Source organism: Melospiza georgiana, chromosome 9 (assembly GCF_028018845.1).
Source record: "Melospiza georgiana isolate bMelGeo1 chromosome 9, bMelGeo1.pri, whole genome shotgun sequence".
Taxonomy (NCBI): Eukaryota; Metazoa; Chordata; class Aves; order Passeriformes; family Passerellidae; genus Melospiza; species Melospiza georgiana.
In genome coordinates this window covers 5,190,578-5,209,649 of record NC_080438.1, presented here as the reverse complement: position 1 = coordinate 5,209,649, position 19,072 = coordinate 5,190,578, and the positions used below count along the sequence as shown (strand labels likewise).

At 52.0% G+C, this 19,072-nt stretch overlaps 1 protein-coding gene across 4 annotated transcripts in view; it reads right to left on the bottom strand.

Moving 5' to 3' along the window:
- Nucleotides 1-19,072, bottom strand: part of ASTN1 (astrotactin 1) — a 65,295-nt gene that overhangs the window by 9,866 nt on the left and 36,357 nt on the right. For all 4 annotated transcript variants that reach the window (XM_058030715.1, XM_058030716.1, XM_058030713.1 and 1 more), the window contains exons 9-22: nucleotides 15,888-15,962; nucleotides 15,304-15,441; nucleotides 14,852-15,002; nucleotides 14,032-14,198; nucleotides 13,041-13,235; nucleotides 12,218-12,345; nucleotides 9,415-9,519; nucleotides 8,415-8,603; nucleotides 5,795-6,063; nucleotides 4,804-4,937; nucleotides 4,296-4,447; nucleotides 3,835-3,970; nucleotides 3,624-3,724; nucleotides 2,949-3,132 (exon numbers count right to left, since the gene is read on the bottom strand). In XM_058030715.1, the coding sequence (XP_057886698.1) occupies nucleotides 2,949-3,132; nucleotides 3,624-3,724; nucleotides 3,835-3,970; nucleotides 4,296-4,447; nucleotides 4,804-4,937; nucleotides 5,795-6,063; nucleotides 8,415-8,603; nucleotides 9,415-9,519; nucleotides 12,218-12,345; nucleotides 13,041-13,235; nucleotides 14,032-14,198; nucleotides 14,852-15,002; nucleotides 15,304-15,441; nucleotides 15,888-15,962 (2,124 nt within the window). The remainder of the gene's footprint in view (nucleotides 1-2,948; nucleotides 3,133-3,623; nucleotides 3,725-3,834; nucleotides 3,971-4,295; nucleotides 4,448-4,803; nucleotides 4,938-5,794; nucleotides 6,064-8,414; nucleotides 8,604-9,414; nucleotides 9,520-12,217; nucleotides 12,346-13,040; nucleotides 13,236-14,031; nucleotides 14,199-14,851; nucleotides 15,003-15,303; nucleotides 15,442-15,887; nucleotides 15,963-19,072) is intronic.

Genomic DNA, 19,072 nt, shown 5'->3' with positions numbered 1-19,072 from the left:
GCCCCTCACTAGCTTTAACTCAGCATCTGCTCAGCCCAGAACTGGCAGCAGTCACAAATCATGATTCTGAAAGGAAAAAATCGCATTCTTACTGGACATTCTTACTTAGGATAAGCAGGGTGGGCTGGTTTGACAGCTCCAGGATATGGGTACCAACCATGAAGGAACATCACTGCCTCTCCACACCTCCCTCCAGGCCAGAAATTTCTTGGGAGAGCTATTTGAAGAGGAATTAATTTACCCCAAGTCCAGCCAGAGCCAAGCTTGGCTTTCACGGAGAGAAAACTTTGGATGTGACTGCAGCTCCAAGGGCCCAATCTAGAGCCACTGAAAGGTTGTCCAGCTCTGCAGCCACATGACAAGTGCCACCCCAGAGCATGTCCAGGGCATGCCAGAGAGGAAAAGGTGGTTAGCATGGTTTTGGCTCTGGAGACAGCCACCCAAGCTGGCCAGCCATAGAAAACAGCCAAGCTCTCACTTGTCTTGGTGTCTGCATCTGACACCTAAGCAAGGTGCCACGAGTGCCTCTCCTCCTCCAGCATTACAGGTACCCTCACAGGAAGGCCTGATATTATCCCACAGATTTTGGCTCAAAGCCCATAGGCACCACCAGACTTCACTAGGCTTTGCATCACATCCAGCTTCCACTCACTGCTTGCTTTTTTTTCTCCATTTCCTTTCCTTATGCAAAGACCAGGACACTCTGCAGCCCTTCTTGGACCGTGAGGGAGCGATTTGCTTTCGCAGCCTCAGACAAGTTATCAGTGCACTCACAACAAGTTCTGCTTCTTCGGTCCAGCAGCCAGCACTGCCAAGAAGGGAGCTGAGTGTGCCACAAATGAGCAGAGGAGGAGGTGCCCTGGACGTGTGGAGGAGGAGGGACATGGTAGAGTCAGTCGCGTGGGTCCGCATCCCCGACTTCAAAGGAGCATCAGCAACAGTCAAACAAACACTGTCTGCTGGCTAAATAATGTCATCTGCAAGTGATTTGTCCTGTCACCACCAGTCTGGGTGCTTCGCCCTTGCAGACGATCAAACAGGAGGTCTGCTTTCCAAGATTTGTCATCACCAGAGCCCGCTGCAGCTGCCTCAGTGCCTCTTTCCAAGGAGCGCGAGCTGCAAACACTTCATCAGCGACTTGCGTCATCCTACCCCGAGCGCTCCAGCCTTTCCAGAGGCTGCAATTAACCCTCTGGCTCGTAGATGCACACAGAAAATGGCATCATTTGGGTAATTCAGTGGCATTCCTGGCTGCTCCATGGCAATGCCTCTGCCCTGTGGGGCTCGAGGAGGCAGCTTCCACACCGTGTCCCGGCTGGTGCTCACTGAAGCAGGAGCAGCAGTGGCAGCGCTCAGCCTCGGTGAGGGCAGCGGCTCCGTGACGACTCCAGTCTGTCACGTAAGGAATTTTATGTGTTCCTCATGCAAATCACCACAACAGATGTCAGATGGTCTGTGCAAACTGGGGCTGGATTTCACATCTGGAAATGGAGACGGAGCGGCATCACCACAGCTGGGATAAAGACAAAGGTGAGACTGAAGTCCAAGCCTGCTGATCCCACTGGGTGTCGGGGGAATGAGGCAACCCTGGGCAGAGGAGCTGCTGGGAGCCTCTGCCCTAAAAACACTCCATGTGCTGCAATGATCCTACTGAGCTTTGAGGTTGTGCCTCAAAGGGCTCACATTTCTTAGGACATAAATGGGAAAAGGGAAAAGAGAAGAGAACCCACCTCCACTCCAGGGCATGGAGGGCCTCAGAGTTTCGCACTAGAGCTCTGCCAGGAGACAAGTCCAATGCACTAAGTGCAAGATAGGCACAGGCTGAGTCTCTCTGCCTAGCAGAGGTTTGGAGGACACAGAATGTACATGGGCAATCTCCTATCCTCTGCTAGAAGTACACAAGTGAGCACCAGAAGCAGTGCTGGAAGACCAGCAAGAGGAGGTATGGGGCACGGTGTAAGGCAGAGGCCATGAATTCCATATGTAGGAGCTCTTGGTGATGTAGGTTTGAAAGCAACCCTGATTTCCAGATGAGGTCACAGCTCTGGTTGTTTGAGGGCCAGATGCTATGAAACACCACTGCAGCACACGCAATCTCCCAGCCCAGCCTGCTGAACTGACTGGAAATATCCACATTACTGGGAAACCACACAGACTAAAGCAGATGTTGAAGGACATGGGGAGAAGGGAACATCTGGCTATCTCTACAAGCCTGGGACATTCTCAGGCAGCTAGGGGGGCTTCAGCAACCTGGAGAAGCCTGAAGAGAAGACATGGTGCTTACTCAGGCACAAAGAGACTATTTTAGACAGGAAGAGCTCAGAAGAACCTCCTCCAAAACCTGCTGTGGCAGCTAAGCACTGCCTGGGCACCAAAAACACTCGTGTCACCCCCCCACAACCACAGATGTGGATCAAAAGTGAGGAAATGCACAATTCAGCCCTAAAGTCAGTCCTCTGCCTGCTGGGGACCACAGGCTGACAGAGTTCAGCACACAGAGGTGCATTCAGCTCAAGCCAAAGCCCAGGAAAAGGCAGAAAGCAGAATCCAATCTCCATCCCTTGTAGGTGTGTTATTTTTCTGAGACCTTCTGCCTTTTTGCCTGTGGCATCAGCTGTGAAGGAATAAAGAGAATCCCACCCTTTTGCCACCCTGCATAGCATGAATTTGTCAGGCCAGACTCCAGAGACAGGACAGGGCTGATGGGATGGACATCAGGGTTGGGTTGACAACAGTCAACCACTTTCCACCTTGTCCTGTTAGTGGTCCTTGCACATGCACAGCATCCAGCAAAACAGAAACCCCACTGTGACACTCTGAGGTCTCTCATCGATCATCATATAATGAGATTTGCTGAAGAGATGCCTTCCTGGTCACCACTATCCCTGAGGGACAATCCTGCTGGTGGGCAGGCCTGGCTGCTTATCCAGCTGAGCTCCCGAGCCTACCTGGGCCCCAGCTCATCCTCACAGCGCCAGGTGAACTCCCCAAAGCTCTCGTAGTGCTGGTTGTAGTGGTAGAGGACTCGGTGGAGGCTGGGGGAGCCCAGGTCCAGCAGGGTGTTGTAGGCTGTCTGCTGCTCCTTGCCACTCGTGTAGCCATTGAAGAGGTTGTAGATCTTGTCTGCTATTTCTGGGCAGAAGGACAGGGGGTGTTCAGTGGGGTGCAAGGAAAAACATGAATAAAGCCTGCCACAGGTAAAGCTCAGTTCTAGGGAAGCCAGGACCAGAACCAAGATTTGTGCACTGAGTTATGATTTACATCACATCAGGACAAGGTCCCAACAGACTACATGGCATTCCCTGGGCTCAGGCCAGAGACAAGGTCCCAACAGACTAGATGGCATTCCCTGGGCTCAGTCCAGGTTAGCTTCCCACAGTTTGGTCTAATTAAGAAAATAAATGGGTGATGCCATCAGGTAGTGTTAGTGAAACACCATTTATTCACTTTTGTTTGCAGAAAGAACTGTGCCTCCTGCAGCCCCCATCTCAGCCCTGCACACGTGTGGCAGCTCCTGGGCCACTATGGGTGAAGGAGAGGTTCCAGCCAGGACATGAGACATGTACAGGAACATGCTGGAAGGGGGAACCCACTCTTGGCCCAAGCAGCTCCCTCCATCTCACCTTGAGCTTTCACATCATCTACCACAGGGCATGGCGTCTTGACCGTCACATCACTTGACCTGGAACGTCTTCCTGTGTTGTCAACTCCCCAGAGTGTGAACCTGGATGAGGAGGGGGAAAAACAAAGCTCTGGGCTCCACATGGAAATACAGGCAGCACCAAACAGGATCAGGATGCCAGCACTGCCACAGGGCTGGCACAGGGCACTCACATGTAGGTGGTGTCGGGCTCCAGGCAGCGGATGATGAGGGAGATGGTGGAGGAGAGTCTGTCAGGCACTTGGGCTGGCATGGCACAGGGGGACTTGGCACCAGAGATGATGTCATCCACAAAGCTCAGCACTGTCTCTAGGGAGAGAGGGGAGCATGTGCCACTGGTGATGGCACAGGGGCTGTGGAGAGCCTGTGCCTGCTGCCACACTGCCTGGTGCCAAGGGGGAACAAGGCTAAGGCATGAAGTTGGTGTAAAGTTGGACCCACTGCTTTTCCAGAAAAGTTCATCCCTGTGAGATGGAGCTGCCCCTTTCTGCAGCATGGTGGGCAGGAGAAGGGCTGCTCTCTCTTCCCCAGGATATTTGATTTGTTGCAGCATCCCCTTGCAAAGACAAAGACGGGCTCTCTTCTAACACCTCCATCCCACTGTCCCTGGAGAACCAGGGTAGTCCCCACTCACCTGTCTCCACCTTGGAGTGGTCCATTCTGTCAGTGACCTTCTCTTGACGCAGGAGGTAGTCCACAATCTGCACCCCAATGGGGGGCTCCGAGTGGCCCCACTCCAGTACCACCAGTGTGCTGCTGGGCTCATGCACAGTGGAGAGACGCAGGCTGGGGGACAGTTTTTGCATTACTTTCTCACAACAAAAGAGATTCAAAGCCATTAACTCACAGGAGACACCAACCTCAGGAGATAAATTACTCCCCCTCCCTTTCCCCTCCAGGTTCTGGGCATGCTGGTCCAAAGGACTCATTCCTAGGGTAGCTTTACCAGGATGGATCCACAACCAGCCCCATAGTCCTCAGCTGAACTCAGAAAAGACACTGCAACTCTGCACTCTCGATTCCCATCAGTTTGCAAACCTGCCCCACAAAGGCCCACAGCCCCAGCACCCCCTGCCACCACTGCTGGCCATCACCACCCCTTCACAGAGCCACCACACCACAGAGCCAGGCTGGGCACCTACATTGGGTGTGGGAGAGGAGCGCAGGTGGGCAGCCCATCGGCCCCGAAGGCACTGGAGTCACAGCGGCACCAGTCCTCAATGACATCCCCGCTGCCCGAGCACCACAGCAAGCTCATGGTGGCCTCCTGCAGCAGCTGGGGGACAGGAGAAGGGGTTGAGCACTGGGCAGGTGAGCTCCCATGTAGCTGAATCGGGGGTAGGACAGTGGGGACGGACAGAGACGAGAGATCTCTGCAGCCAGGTCGTGGAACTTGGGGTTTATTGCAAAGGGCCTGGGTGCAGGGGCCTTTTGGGATTTGGGGTTTATTGCAAAGGGCCTGGGGGCAGGGCCTTGCTGGGAGCTGCCAGCCACAGCTCAGAGCAGGACCCAGAGAAGAGAGGGGGAGAGAGGATGAGAGGGTAAGAGTGTAAAAGAGTAAGAGAGCAAAAGCATAAGAGAGTAAAAGGGGTAAGAGAGCAAAGTTTTTGTTACAATACAATAAATTTTCTTCTGTCTTGAATATTCTGATTCTTACTAACTAATTTAGTACAATATACAAATCTTATAGCATTCACATACAGCCTATAAGAATCATTATATTACTATAGTGTGTTACATTTTAAACTCTAAAAACTCCTCTTTGGACCCTTTCTGCTAAGCTAGTAGGGTCTGCTCTGACTTTTGGACTTGTCTGCAAGCAGAGGGTACTGTTTCATCAAAAGGGGATTACCTTCAGCTGGCTACACCATTGTTTTCCCATTGTTCAGTTACTAAAGGATCCCAAAGCTTGCTTTCATTTCAATCTCACTTACACTTTCTATATTCTCAAAATCTTTTACCAGGCAATCATATTTATAAGGCTTTCCTGTTTCATCTTCCCCAACACTCCCATCCCACCACCACTTGTGTTCATCCATGCCCTGGTGGGCTCAGCACAGCCCATCCACCCTGGAGAGCAGGGCTGGCCAAGGGGCAAGGGCTGACCCCGCTCGTGCCCAGGTGGCTGCTCACCCGCTGGGTCTGGTTGTTGGTGACCAGCTCGTAGAGAGGGGCTGCCTTGGTGACCTCCAGCAGGATGGGCTCGGCTGGCACATCGGGGCTGGAGGAGACGTGGCACAGCGGGCAGGAGGAGGGGCAGCGCCCGCGGCTCTGGCACTCCATGCGCACGCCGGCTGCCACGCGCTTGGTGCCCGACTCCGAGAGGCTGGCGATGTACTCGGGGAACGTCAGCACCTTGGGGTCCCGCTCCCGCTCCTCTGACTCGTCCGAGGGAGAGTTACCTGCAGAAGGGGGGAAAAAGTGACACCAGGGTGGGCTCCAGGCCATTGGTAGTGGAATATGAGGGGCCAGAGCTCTGCCTCCCACCCAGGAGACAGGCAGTGCTTCTGAAGAGCCCCCTGCATCCTTTTGCTCTGTAGGGATTAAATACTTACTGGCCTTCAGAGGAGGAATCTGGACTAAAAAGCCCACCCTGGCCTCTGTGATTGCAGGTCCTCTGGTCTCCCCGTGCCTCAGTTTCCCCAGCCCCATCCCTACAGCTGGATGGGACAGTCCAGCCTTACAGCAGGTCCCCACGAGAGGGAGCCTCCTTCATGTGGCTGGAGGCTTCTGGAGAACCTGCCTGGGCACCTTCACAACACACTGACTCCCCAACAAAACCCCTGCCACACCACTCTCCTGAAAAAGCCCTCCTGGCCCTACAGAGCAGGAAATGTTTTGGCGCAAGAGGAACAGTCCTTGCACAGAAATCAAAAAGGTAAAACCTGCCCATCACTGCTGTGCCCTGGACAGCATCACCCTGCCACAGCAAGCCTTGCCATGAAGGGAAACAGTGCTTTTCACACGAAATCCCTGCCAAAGGATAGCAGGGATTGATACAGAAGAAAGAGGAGCGTAGAGGGACCGTTGAAGATGGTTGGTGGAGTTGGAGGAAGCTGAAGGATGAGCAGGCAAAGCCTCACTCTCAGGGCAGGCTCAGGCCATAATTAGTGGTGACCTGGTACACGGGGAGCCACCATGGACCACATCCATGGCTCAATAGGAAAATCTCCCTATAGCAAGGATTTGTGGAGAAATGATGGGCCAGCACTAGCCCATCCTTGAGTCTCCTGAAAGAAAACAAGGCTGTTGAAACAAAACCTGGGATACAAAAGTGTTGCTCTGCTCCCCCATGAAGCTGGAGATGGATCACTTTAGGCTGGCTGTGAATTGCAGCTTAGCAGGCACCGAGGAAAAGCAGAGGAGCCAGGGAATGATTTGTCTCTTGCAATTTTTCAATCGATATCCAGCCCCTGACGTTTGCAAACAAAAAGCAAAGGAAGGAAAGTGGCAGGTGCCAGAGTGAAACCTAAATGTGATACTGTGGGTGGAAAAAGGCTGCCAGACCTGAAAAGCCTCCAAGCACGAAAATCAAAGAGGAGGAAATTGCAGGAGAAATAAAAGAAGTCGTTGCAATCAGGAGGTGCTACATCTGGAGACAGCCCACAGCCAAACAGCACCGTGCCTGTGCTTTCCCAGGTGGGCTTGTGAAGAAGTCCAGGCTCCAGGAGCCCACAGGATCCAGACTCAGGCTTTGAAAGAAGCCCGTCCCACACAAGAGCCCTGGGGAGATAACAAGCGTCTCTGTGACTGGGACACAGCAAGAGCAGCACCACAGGCTGGTGCCAATACTGAGAATTATGAAGCCTCATGATGGAAATGACGTGTCCATTGTGGCTCCAAGCTCACCCTGCCTGCACCTGGGAATTCTTGGGCAGCAGCAGCAAACCAAGGTCATCTAAAGAGCAGCAGCTCTGCTCAGCATCCCCCACGCCCAGGGTTGGGAGCTGGCTCTTGTTTGCTGCCCAAGCCTGGATGCTGCAACCCACCATCCCCAGCATAGGCAGGAAAACACCTACAGGCAGCTTTGCTGAGGCCAGCACAAGAGATCACAGAATCACAGAATCACAGAATAGTTGGGAATGGGAGGGACAATAAAGACCATCTCATTCCAGCCTCCTGCCATGGGCAGGGACACTCTCCACCAGACAAGTTGCCACAGACCTGAGGACAGATGGCAGCAGGCAGGGGTTGGGCTGGCTCAGCTTTTGTAACGCTGCCATTCAAATTGGACACGGCCACTTCTACAGGGGATCCATCACAGCTCACTGCAGCCAGGGCACTGGAGGGGATGCAGCAGTGCCAGAGGCCCTGGGCACCATGATGAACCTCCCAGCTCCTAACTGGTTCCCTGGCATTAAAAGCATTCTCCCCAGGAGAAGGAAACCCACTGGAGGGAGCAAAGTCTGGCTGCAGGATGCAGGTGGAAGAGAGTAGATATGGCAGAGACAAAAGGAAGGGAAGAATAAGATTAAAGACAACAGTTAAGTCCAGAATGAGGCAGGATGGCTCGGTGGGATTGGTGCACTTGTCTTTCCCTGGGGCTGTGGGTATGGATCTTTCTTGTTGTCCTGGCCTGCTGCAATCCATGGGAATCCTTTGTGTGGCTTCAAAGGGTGTGAGAGCAGGGTGAGGCAATGACATGGGATGTGGTCCTGACACAGGCTGGGCACCTCCAAAATGCCGAAAGCAAACCCCACTTCCCACTCCCAGGGGGTGGCCATGGATACCCTTCCCAAGGACAAGCTCCTACCTTTGCTGATGTCCTCATACTCCAGCCAGAGCTGCCGCTGGACCTGCCTGTTGGGATACCAGATGGAGCAGGACTCCTCAAAGCCATACACTGCCTCTTGGATGTAGTGGTTGCCAAACTGGTCCAGCAGCGCCACAAAATCTGCACGGGAGGTGGCTCCATCCAGAGAGTGGAGTGCATTGCTGAAGGCTGGCAAGGAGGTGGAGGAGATGCTCAGTTCCCAGAGCCCACCAAGCCCTTGCTACCCCGTACACACTCACAATGGACAGCCAGCCTTTGAGCCCATCACCTCTCAGAATCTCTGCTGGTCACAGTGACTCTGAGATATGTACAAGTCTCTTTTCCCAGCCTGGCAGTCGAAGGAGTCAGGATTCTTCTATTCTTGGTCTCAAGGTTGCTTATCATTTCTTATCTATAAAATTCTTTCTCCAACCCACTGAGGTCTGTCTGGCTGGTTGGGTTGAGGCACACTGGCCATCCTTGGGGCAGTGTTATCTCTTATACTAAAAACTACGTGTACACTATTTACCATAACTTCCCAATACCTATCACCTATGTTAGACAGTGATTTTCTACCTTAAACCAATCCAAAAGTGCCACCAATCACCCAGAAGATGGAGGCTAGGAAGAAGAAGGAGAAAGGACAAGGCACGCCCAAATTCCTCCATCTTGGTACCCCAAGCCCCCATTCTAAACCCCTAAAAATCTATTTTTCACCTGGTGACAAACTAACTATTATTCTACTTAAACTCTCTTGACTTGTAATTCTTCATATAAAGGTTGGTAATTTGCTCCATGGGTCAAAATCAAAGGCACAGGGTCTTGGGCTCTGTGCCAAGGTCTCAGAGCCCCTTGGCAGGGTCTAGAGTCCTCCAGAGCATCCAGAATGGTTCTGGAACCCAGAACCATTTCCTGGGTTCCAACAATCACCTGCCAGCAGAAGGCTCTGTCACCTCTTGCCATCCTCTCTCCCCTGTTCCCCGTGTCCCTGCACACTTACCCTGGGAGATGGTCATCTGGTTGAGCCGGACGTGGTACATGACAGACTGCACCTTCCAGTGCTGCAGCAGGGGGTACCCAGACACCTCACTGAAGTTCACCATCCCTGCCAGAGAGAGGACACAGGGACTCAATGCCACTGCTGAGCAATACCTCACCGTGGGGATGGCTGCAGCCCTTTGTGCCTTGGGCAACACAGCCAGCAAGGTGGGAAGAAACCAGGGAAAAGGGTTCTGTACACACCACATGCCTCCAGGGAGGCTTTCAGAGCCGAGGGTCAGGTGGTCCCCAGCAATTAAAATGACAGCTTTGAAGGAAAACACGTAGGCTTGTCTCATTTTGCTCTGCGCTGGAAGATAATGAGCCTCCTCCTGCTTCCTTGCCAGTGCCCACTCCCAAGGCATGCCCAGGTGTGCTAATTATGTCACTAATGAGAGCTGTGCTTTTTAATGAGCTGTTAGCAGGCCTGGGGACGGTCACCGTCATGCCACATGTGCCCAAGGGCAACCAGGAGGCCCTGGGTCCCCCTCGGCTGGGACTGAGCTGAGTGGGCAGCAGATGGGCAGGGAAATCACTTCCTATTGATGCTAATGTTCCCTCAGGACACCATGGCAATGCTGGGGCTGGAGAGGACCTAGGGTTTGTCCTTCTCCTTCAAAGACATCTCGTTTTTCAGCCATTCAGCTGTGAGTTACAGAAGCCAGGAATTCATGGAGACCTGGGCTGGTGAGCACTTACTCCTGCCCAAAGCAGCTCAGCTTCTATGAGCAGAGGGACAGAGAGGCCACAGAGCCTCAGACAAAGCCCCAGCAAGGGAACTGAGGGGTGCTGATGGCTCTGAATTTGGTGGCCAGAGCATCCCCGGAGTGCCACAGCAGGATGCAGGGACAGGCCACCTCCTCCCTCTCAGCTCCAGTGCTGCACAGCCAGCACGTCACAGCAAGCTCTGCTGCCAACAGGCACCCAGCAGGAGTTCAGGAGGATAGCAGTGGGCATCCCCCCCTCTAAGGAGACCTGGAGACAGAGTATAAGCAGGATAAGATCCTTTGCCTTCAGCACCTCTCTCTTCAGTGCTGCCTGCTGCCGACAGCTTCAAAGCCTCGCTCTTCCCTGCAAAGTGTTTATGCAAAAACAGCCCTTCCTTACTCAGCAGCTCTGCCTCTCGTGTATTCACAGCGATATCCAGGCTTCTGACAAGCAGAGAATATTTTACTTCTTTTCCTTTTTTTCCTCTTTTTTTTTTCCACCTCTAAATCAGCCACAAAACCAGCAGAGTGTGGGAAATGAATAGCATCATTTACTGGCTTTTACCTCCCCAGCATAATTGCCAGTGAAATCCCAGTCCCACTGACACTGCTGTGATGCTGAGGCTGTGGTGGCAGCCTGTGCATCCCTGTGCTTCCCTCTGCTGCCTGTGCCTTCCTTACATCCATGTAACCATGTCACAGGCAGGAGAGCCCCAGTGGGAGGCAGGTGTCTTCCAGCACCTCCAGGCAGGGTTGAGCATTCCCAGGGAAGCAGGAGTGACCCACCCATCCATCTCTCCTGGGGAAGCTCAGCCCCCCCAGACCCAGCAGAACCCTCCTCCCTGATGAATCTGCCTGCACCTTCACTGCCATGCACCCTGTCAGGGCAACCAGCATCCACCAGACCCTGGATAGAGTCCATGGGGGATCCCAAAATCCTCCTGGAAGCTCTGCCAGACAAAGAGAATACACAAGCTCTCCTATGAGACAAAAACAGCCACATCCTGTGCTTAGCAGCGCCTCGATGTCAGGGCCATTTCAGCCAACAGTAAGGTAGAAAAATCATTGAGAAAAGCTTCAAAAAATCAGGCCTCCTCTCCTGGAATCAGTGGCTGGCCTGTCAAGCTAGCACTTTGCAAGTTGCCATGTGAAAACAATCCTCTTGTGAGAAATTTGTTAATATAACAAACTTTTCCTGGGTTAAAAAATGACTTACACCTGCATAAACTGTTTGTGCACCGTTAGATAGGAAAATGAAAACTATCTTTAACAAACAACTGTCCCTGCATGTAGACACCAAGAGTTTGAGTGACCAATCAATACAGGATAACAACTTGTTACTATCCAATAAAGTAATTGGTAAGAAAGCTACTGACCAATTGCAGTCCCACACGAGGTCTGTAAAATGTATGAAAAGGAGTTATGTGAATAAAAAATGGCTTTTTTCCATCATGGAGAAAATGGAGTCCTGAGTGATAAACAGCAACAAACACCAAGGAAATGAAGGCTACTTATAAGTACTGGCAGCTTGGAAAAAAGGCAAATCCTTGAAGGCTGTCTAGGAACCTATGATAACCTATCACTCATGGCCCATGATGCTCTGGTATAGCAAACCAAAACATTTTGGTTTGGTGGCGCTGGGTTTTGAATGCTTCATTAAATCAGCAGAGAAATCAAAAGTAATTGGAAAACCTCTTTTGCCCTAAAAAAAAAAAAAAAAAAAAAAAAAAAAAAAAAAAAAAAAAGAAGAAATATCCTTTTGTAAATACCCCAAATAGTTGATGGATACTTGAGCTTTTACTCCACAATTAATTTACAGCCTTTGCCTTTCCTTCATTTTTAATGCCTTCCTCCTACTGGAAAAAGGAACCAACCCTCAGCTGCTGGTTCCTTGATGTGCAGCTGAGAACGGGGTGCTAAAGCCATACTAGATATATATATATATATATATATCTGACTTTATAGATGTATCCTCCAGTAGATATATCCTGTGGGAGGGCTGGACATGCTGGCAGCTGCCTCCCTGGGAGAGGCATGGATCCAGCTGGACTCACTCACCAGTGAGGAACTCAGGGTCAGGAGTGGGGTCAGAGAGCTCCTCTTGGCACTGGTTCTCCAAGGGCACTGTGGCCACCACCAGCCCATCAGGCAGCTGCTGCTCCAGGCCCCGGGCAAAATTGTTCTGCCTGGAAGTGAATTGCAGAGAAAAGAGCAAGGCTGGGGGACAGCACTGACTGCTAGCAAGTGACCCATCCCAAAAATCCACCTGGCACTTCTCCTTTCCTTCAGGAGCAGATTAAAAAGATGTCCACTCTTGATGGAAAGTGTCAGGCATGACACCCTCCCCACCAGCCCCTCCATCTTCTGCAAAGCAAAGCCAGGCATGGACGGACAGGCAGTCTGCTACAGTCCAGCCCCAGGCTCCTTCCACGCCTTCTGTCACAGACATCTTTTCATGAAAATCCTTTCCTTAGGATTTTTTCCTCCTGAGAAGCTGAGAGGCCTCAGGAACAAAATGTAAACAATGGTTATCTGCTGCTGTGGAATGCAACAGGTGGATCTGTGATTGGTCCATGTTGGTTGTTTCTAATTAATGGCCAATCACAGCCAGCTGGCTTGGACTCTCTGTCCAAGCCACAAACCTTTGTTATTCATTCCTTTCTATTCTTAGCTTAGCTAGCCTTCTGAGATGAAACCTTTTCTTCTATTCTTTTAGTATAGTTTTAATGTAATATATATCATAAGATAATAAATCAAGCCTTCTGAAATATGGAGTCAGATCTCTGTCTCTTCCTTCAACATAAGACCCCTGTGAACCCCGTCACAGCCTTCCTCTTGGAGAGGATGCTGAGGTCTGACCCTGCTGGGGTCTGCAACTCACCTGAAGGTCCCTTTGAGCACCTGGCCTGGTGCCACCTCCCTGGTGTGGTTGTTGTAGCCGTAGAAGAGCTCTCCAAAGAGGGTCTGGTTCATGGGCAGCTCGCGGGGCTCGCCGCAGTCCCCGCCCTCGGGGCACGACTCCGAGATCAGCTGGCACGAGCGCCCGTCCGCGCCCAGCTTGTAGTCCTCAATGCACCTGGGGAGCCAGCACGGGGTGCCTGTCAGCTGCAGCCCCCCAACACTGAGCACAGACACAAGAACAGAGCAGGCACCCTCCATCCTAACCCCACCAGCTCAGGGCGGCGGCAGCAATGGACAGCAGCACTGTGGGGTGTCCCCGTGGCCAGGGAGGGGATGAGGATGGGTCACTTCTGGGAACCTCTGCTGGTCAGAGCGACCCTAAGATGTGTTAGAAAGTCTCTTTTTCCAGCCCAGCAGTCAAAGAAGAAATCTGAGCTCTTCATTTCTTGTTCTCAAGGTTGTTTATTGTTTATTATCTATAAAATTCTTCCTCTAACCCACCGAGGTCTGTCTGGCAGGTTGGGTTGAGGCACACTGCCCATCCTTGGGGCAATGTTATCTTTGTACACTAAAAACTATGTGTACATTATTTACAATAACTTCCCAATACCTATCACCTATGTGAGTTCCTACTCTAAACCAATCTAAAAATGCCAACATCACCCAGAAGATAAGGCCAGGAAGAAGAAGGAAAAGGGACAAGGCACGCCCAAATTCTTCTTTCTTGGGACCCCAAGCCCCCATTCTAAAAACCCTAAAAATCTATTTTTCACCCGTGACAAACTATTATTCTACTTAAACTTTCTTGACTTGTAATTCTTCATATAAAGGTTGGTAACTGTTTTTTCCAAGGGCTAAATGAAAGGCACAGGGGTCTTGTGCTCTGTGCTAAGGTCTCTGAGCCCCCTGGGCAGGATCTCGAGTCCCCCAGGGCAGGCAGAGGAATTTCCTGGGCTCTGGCAGGCACTCACCCACAGAACATGAGGATGTTGTAGAGCAGGGGGTCCTCGGGCAGGGGCACCATCTGCTGCAGGCACAGCTGCTCGCAGCCCCCGTTGAAGCCATCAGAGCAGTCCACGCCCACGTGCCGGTCGTAGCAGCCCGTGCCATCCTTCATGGGGCTCAGTCCCGTGGGGCACTGGTGGGGTGGGGGAAATAGGGGATGAAAACCCATGGGAAGGTATCCATCTCTGGGGCTGAGGTGGAGGGCAGGGCTCCAGCATTGCTCTCCACCAGAAAGTGCAGCCTCAGGAGTGCTCAGGGGCTGCAGGAGGGACAGCAGCACCATCCTCATCTGCAGAGATTCCTCCTGCACCACTTTGCAGCCCTCAGGAGTGTATACCCTGAGGTGGGAACCCCCTAAGCCATCTCCTATCAAAGCAATGTGCTGGTATCAACCCCACTCTCCAGCAACCCAGCTCCAGTGACTGACAAAGCCGTGCTGCCCTTTCCACACCCACTTTCTTTCCCACTCTCACAGCCTCTTCACCCCAATGCCCAGCTCTGCTGACACTGCAGCCCCACAGTCCCCCTGTTTTGGGGCAGAGCAGCTGTGGTGGTGACACACACATGAGTGATCTGCAGCCTCCCACAGAGCCAACAAACAGATGGACTCTTACTGCCTCGTGTGCTCATCAACAGAGGAGCTGCCAGCCCAAAACCATCTCCCTGCTACAAAACCAACCTCAAAACATGCACCATAAAGTGACAGTAAGGGAGGCAGGGTTCCCTTTGTGGCCTGCCCTTCCTTGCTGACACCAAGGGGGGTTCCAGGAGCCTGGGGTCACGCACCACACAGCCCGTGGAGTCCAGCTTGCGGTCCGAGATGCAGCGGAAGTTCTTGCTGCAGCCGCCGTTGTCCCGGGAGCAGTCGCGAACGGGCCCGAAGGAGTCCAGCAGCACCTCCAGGCTGTCGAAGGAGGACGAGGTCATCAGCTCTTCCCTGTGAGGAGGAGGAGGAAGAGGAGATGTGTAATCGCTGCTTCCGTGAGATGTTGTGGATGCATGCATGACTGTGGCTGCTGCATGGGTTTTCCCAGAGCTCAGGCTGACGGTGAACTGGGTGGCAGCCGAGCTTTTAGAAGGATGCAGGAGCTCCCGAGATGAGGAGGAAACTGCCAAAACCTCGGCTTTGCAGGACTAAAGAGGGCAGGTTCATGGTTGTATTAATCTCGTGGGATGGGGATGCCAGCTCTGCTTGCTGAAGCCCCCCCTGAGCTCCCTCACCCTGCCATGGCACCTACCTGACCTCCACTGCATCCTCCATCACCGTCATGTCAGTCTTGCACTTGGCTGAGGGGTTGATGGCCAGCTCAGCTGGTGGGATGACGAAGCTCTTGCTCAGGGGCAGCCACATGCCCTCGCCCAAGGTGTAGGTGAATCTGCCAGGGAGAGCAGCAAAGGCTTGGACAAAGGAAAAAGCTGACCCTGGAAGGTTGTCTCCACCCAAATCCAAGCCCTTGAGCCTCCCTGCTCATCCTGCAAGGATGCCAGCCCGGACTAAGGTGTGTGGGCAGGGTAAAATGGGGTGGCTCCTCCAAATACACACAATGATTCCCAAAAATTGCATGTTACTTTAGAAAAAGGGCACTTTCATTTTCCATAGAAACCCTCCTTCAGAGCCTAAAACTCGCTCTCACCACAGACAGGGAGGAGGAACTGGCTGCTGGGTATCCAGCACCCACATGAAGCTGCAGGGGCATCTTCCCAGCCATACTCACATGTCCCCAGGAGGTGGCACAGAACAGCTGTGCTCAGCCCTGCCAGATGGGCTACCTGCATGCCCTGAGTCATATTTAAGCCCCAAAATGTTGCCTTCACTGCTTACCGAAAAATCTTGTCAGAAGGCTGCTCGCCCAGCACCAAGTCAAAGCCACGCTGGAAGATGGTGTATGGCCAGGGCCTGGAAAAGAAAACCAGGAGCATCACACCAGCATCATGTCCTCACAGCTGCTCACAGCCCAAAATGCCTGCTCAGCCCTCAGCTCACATGCAGAAGGGTCCTGGGGTAGGATGATTCCGAGGGTAGCCAGGACAACACAATAAAATAGCCTCAGATCCAAGATCTTAATTTTGGGGTCCCTACAACATCAGATTCTCATTCCAGCTCCAACCTGCCAATAGGCCAGTGGTGTGTTGCATCTGTTATTATTTTGGGGTTGGATGCACTCCAGAGCCATCCTCACATCCCTTCATGCTCGGTACCACCTGCCTGGTCCTGTTTTAGGGATTTGCATCACAGCTATTGAATTGCAAAAAGAAAACCAAACCACAGCTGGACCATCTCTGTGAGGTTTTTGCCAGGCAGCACATCAAGCCTGGGACCTCAATTTCACCACCTGCCTTATTACCACCCTTTTTTTTCACTGTTCCAGGTGGGGGAGCTTTGCAAAGTGGGCTGGAAGACAAGGTGGAAGCGTGGAGCCAAGCAGGAGGCTGGAGAGCTGGTCCATCCCTGCTGTTGTAGATAGCACAGGGTGATGAGTGATGAGCCACTAAGATTTGGAGGCTGGTACTTTTCAGTGGGACACCCATGGCCATGACAGCTTTGGGACATGAACCCGCAGCAGCACAGCCCTGCTGGCACACCACCACTCGCAGAGTGACACAGACAAGAGACCCCACTGCCAAACCCTAAAACTCCAAATTCCCTCTGCAAAGAGCTCAGAGCTGGGGAGAGGAGATTTTCCATCCCATCGCATCACTGCTGCTAAAATTCAGAATCAAGAGTGTCAGGTGCCAGTGACAAACCCAGGGATTTTCTCTTGAGGCAATTACAGCTCTCCTGCACAAGCAGTTTAATTTCTAATCTGAAGTTATTTCAGCAAGGACAAAATAATAATAATAATACAGAAATCCTGCCTGCAGGATTACAGCATTCCTTTGCTGGGATACAATGCTGTTCTCCTGTCTGGTCAGCTGGGAGCTGGGGATTACATTCAGCCCACAATCGGATTGCCTTGAATGAGGTCAGCCTCATCCAGAAAGAGATGTGCTCCTTGTGTCTCGCCAACACCTTGAATGCTTCACTCCCCCACCTTCCAGTGCTCCTGCAGATGGGTTTTATTCTTGCTTTTGAGGAGCACATCAGGCTGGGAACAAAGGGAGCGGCTGTATAGAAGCGAGGCATTGTTCCCCATCAATTCGGGTGGAAAAGTGGTTGTGGAGAGCTGCTCTTGGCTTGCAGCAGAGCTCAGTGCTGAGGCAGGTGCTGCAGATGCACAGGGACTGCCAGGCCTCTGCCTGGTGGCACATGTGGACACACCCAGGACATGGAGTCAGTGTATTTGGACCCACCTGGGAGACTGAAATCTGCACCCAAGCCATGTTGTGTCCACCCAGGACGCAATTTCCAAATGTGGCTAAAATTCCTGTAATCATGGAGTCCCAGAATGGCCAGGGTTGAAAGGGACTTTAAAGATCATCTCATTTTACCCCTCTTCCACTAGCCCAGGTTGCTCCAAGCTCCATCCAGCCTGGCCTTGAACACTTCCAGGGATGGGGCAGCCATAGCTTCTCTGGGCAACCTGTGCCAGAGCCTCCCCACCCTCATAGTGCAGAATTTCATCCTAATAGCTAATCAAACCTGCCCTCTGTCAGTTTGAACCCATCACCCCTGCTCCTAACACTGCATGCCCTTGCAAAAAGTGATGATGGCTTTGATCCAGGGAAGAGGTTTCTGTGCTCCAGGAAGGGACATGTGGCATCTCCTCAGCCTGCCACATTTTTCCCTTACTTGGGGTCCAAAAAAGCCCCTTAAATGCAATGTTCAGCCTTTAGTTACATCCCTACATGGCAAGGGAGAGTCAGGCTTGCATGGCCTTCAGAGCTCACAAAGAAAAGTGGGAATGACCAGCAGCTCTGCAGCTGACCAGGTTGGATTAAATGGGCCAGGAATGATAGCTCTCAGCTTCTTGCAAGCCTTAGCACTCAGGTGGGCATTGAAACAACAAAATGGGGAATCACCAGGGCACCTGAGAAACAGCAAATTCCCCACACTCAGCCAGCAAGTTCCCAAGGCCAGAGTGCTGCCAGTGGATCCCCAGGACAACGTGAAGCCTCTCAGCTTTCCTAGATGGACCATTACCATTATCTGCATGCTTTGCTCCACATCTGGGCTTGAGTGGAAGCTCACAAAACACCTGCTAAGCCCTCCAAACCTGGAGCTGCTGGCAATGCTTTGAACCAGCTCAACAGGGCCCTGGCCATGCTTAAATTGCAGCCCCATGGGGAGGAGGCCAGACTGACCTGTAGCATCCAGAACTCTGCTCCAGCTTGTCCCCACTGCCTAAAAAACTCTTCCAGACAAGATGGGTGGGGTGAGGAATAATCCCAGAGCTGGCAGGATGTGACTACCCACCATGAGCTAACCTGGAGCAGCTGGAGCTGGCAAGGGGCTGGAGGGGCTGCAGGAGAAGGTACAGGAAGCTGCTGCAGGGGAGTGTGACTGAAATGTCACTGGAGGAGAAAGTGGTTGGTTGTTACACGCTGGAATAGGTGACTTCACACCTGGTTCCCTGACCTCCTGTGCTTTTCAGGGTTTCCAACCAGTGCACAGCACAAGGATGGCCATGCCAGAGCATCCCTGCTGCACCCAGGACCCCAAAGTGGGGACCCATGCAGACCCAGAACCACCCTGAGAGGAACAGTGGATTTGCCTTTACGAACAATATATAGGTTGTAATATATAAACAATAGTGGATTTGTCTTCACAAACAGGCTGTGGGTCTGCTGGGAGATAAAACCAGCACTGGGAGATAAAAGAAACAATGGGAAGGATTCCACTGACTGATGAATGGGAAAAGAGATTTGCTTTTACAAATAAACTTTAGGTTTGCTGATAAAATGAAATTAGACATTGAGAGATGAAAGAAACAATGGAGAAGAAAAAAACTTAAATTCCATAAGAATTAAAAATTAAAAAGGAAGGTTGTACATTAGAAGGAAATCTTTGGTATTAGGCATATTGGGAAGTCTAAATCTCTCAGGTACCTCTGCCAATGGGGAAAGAGA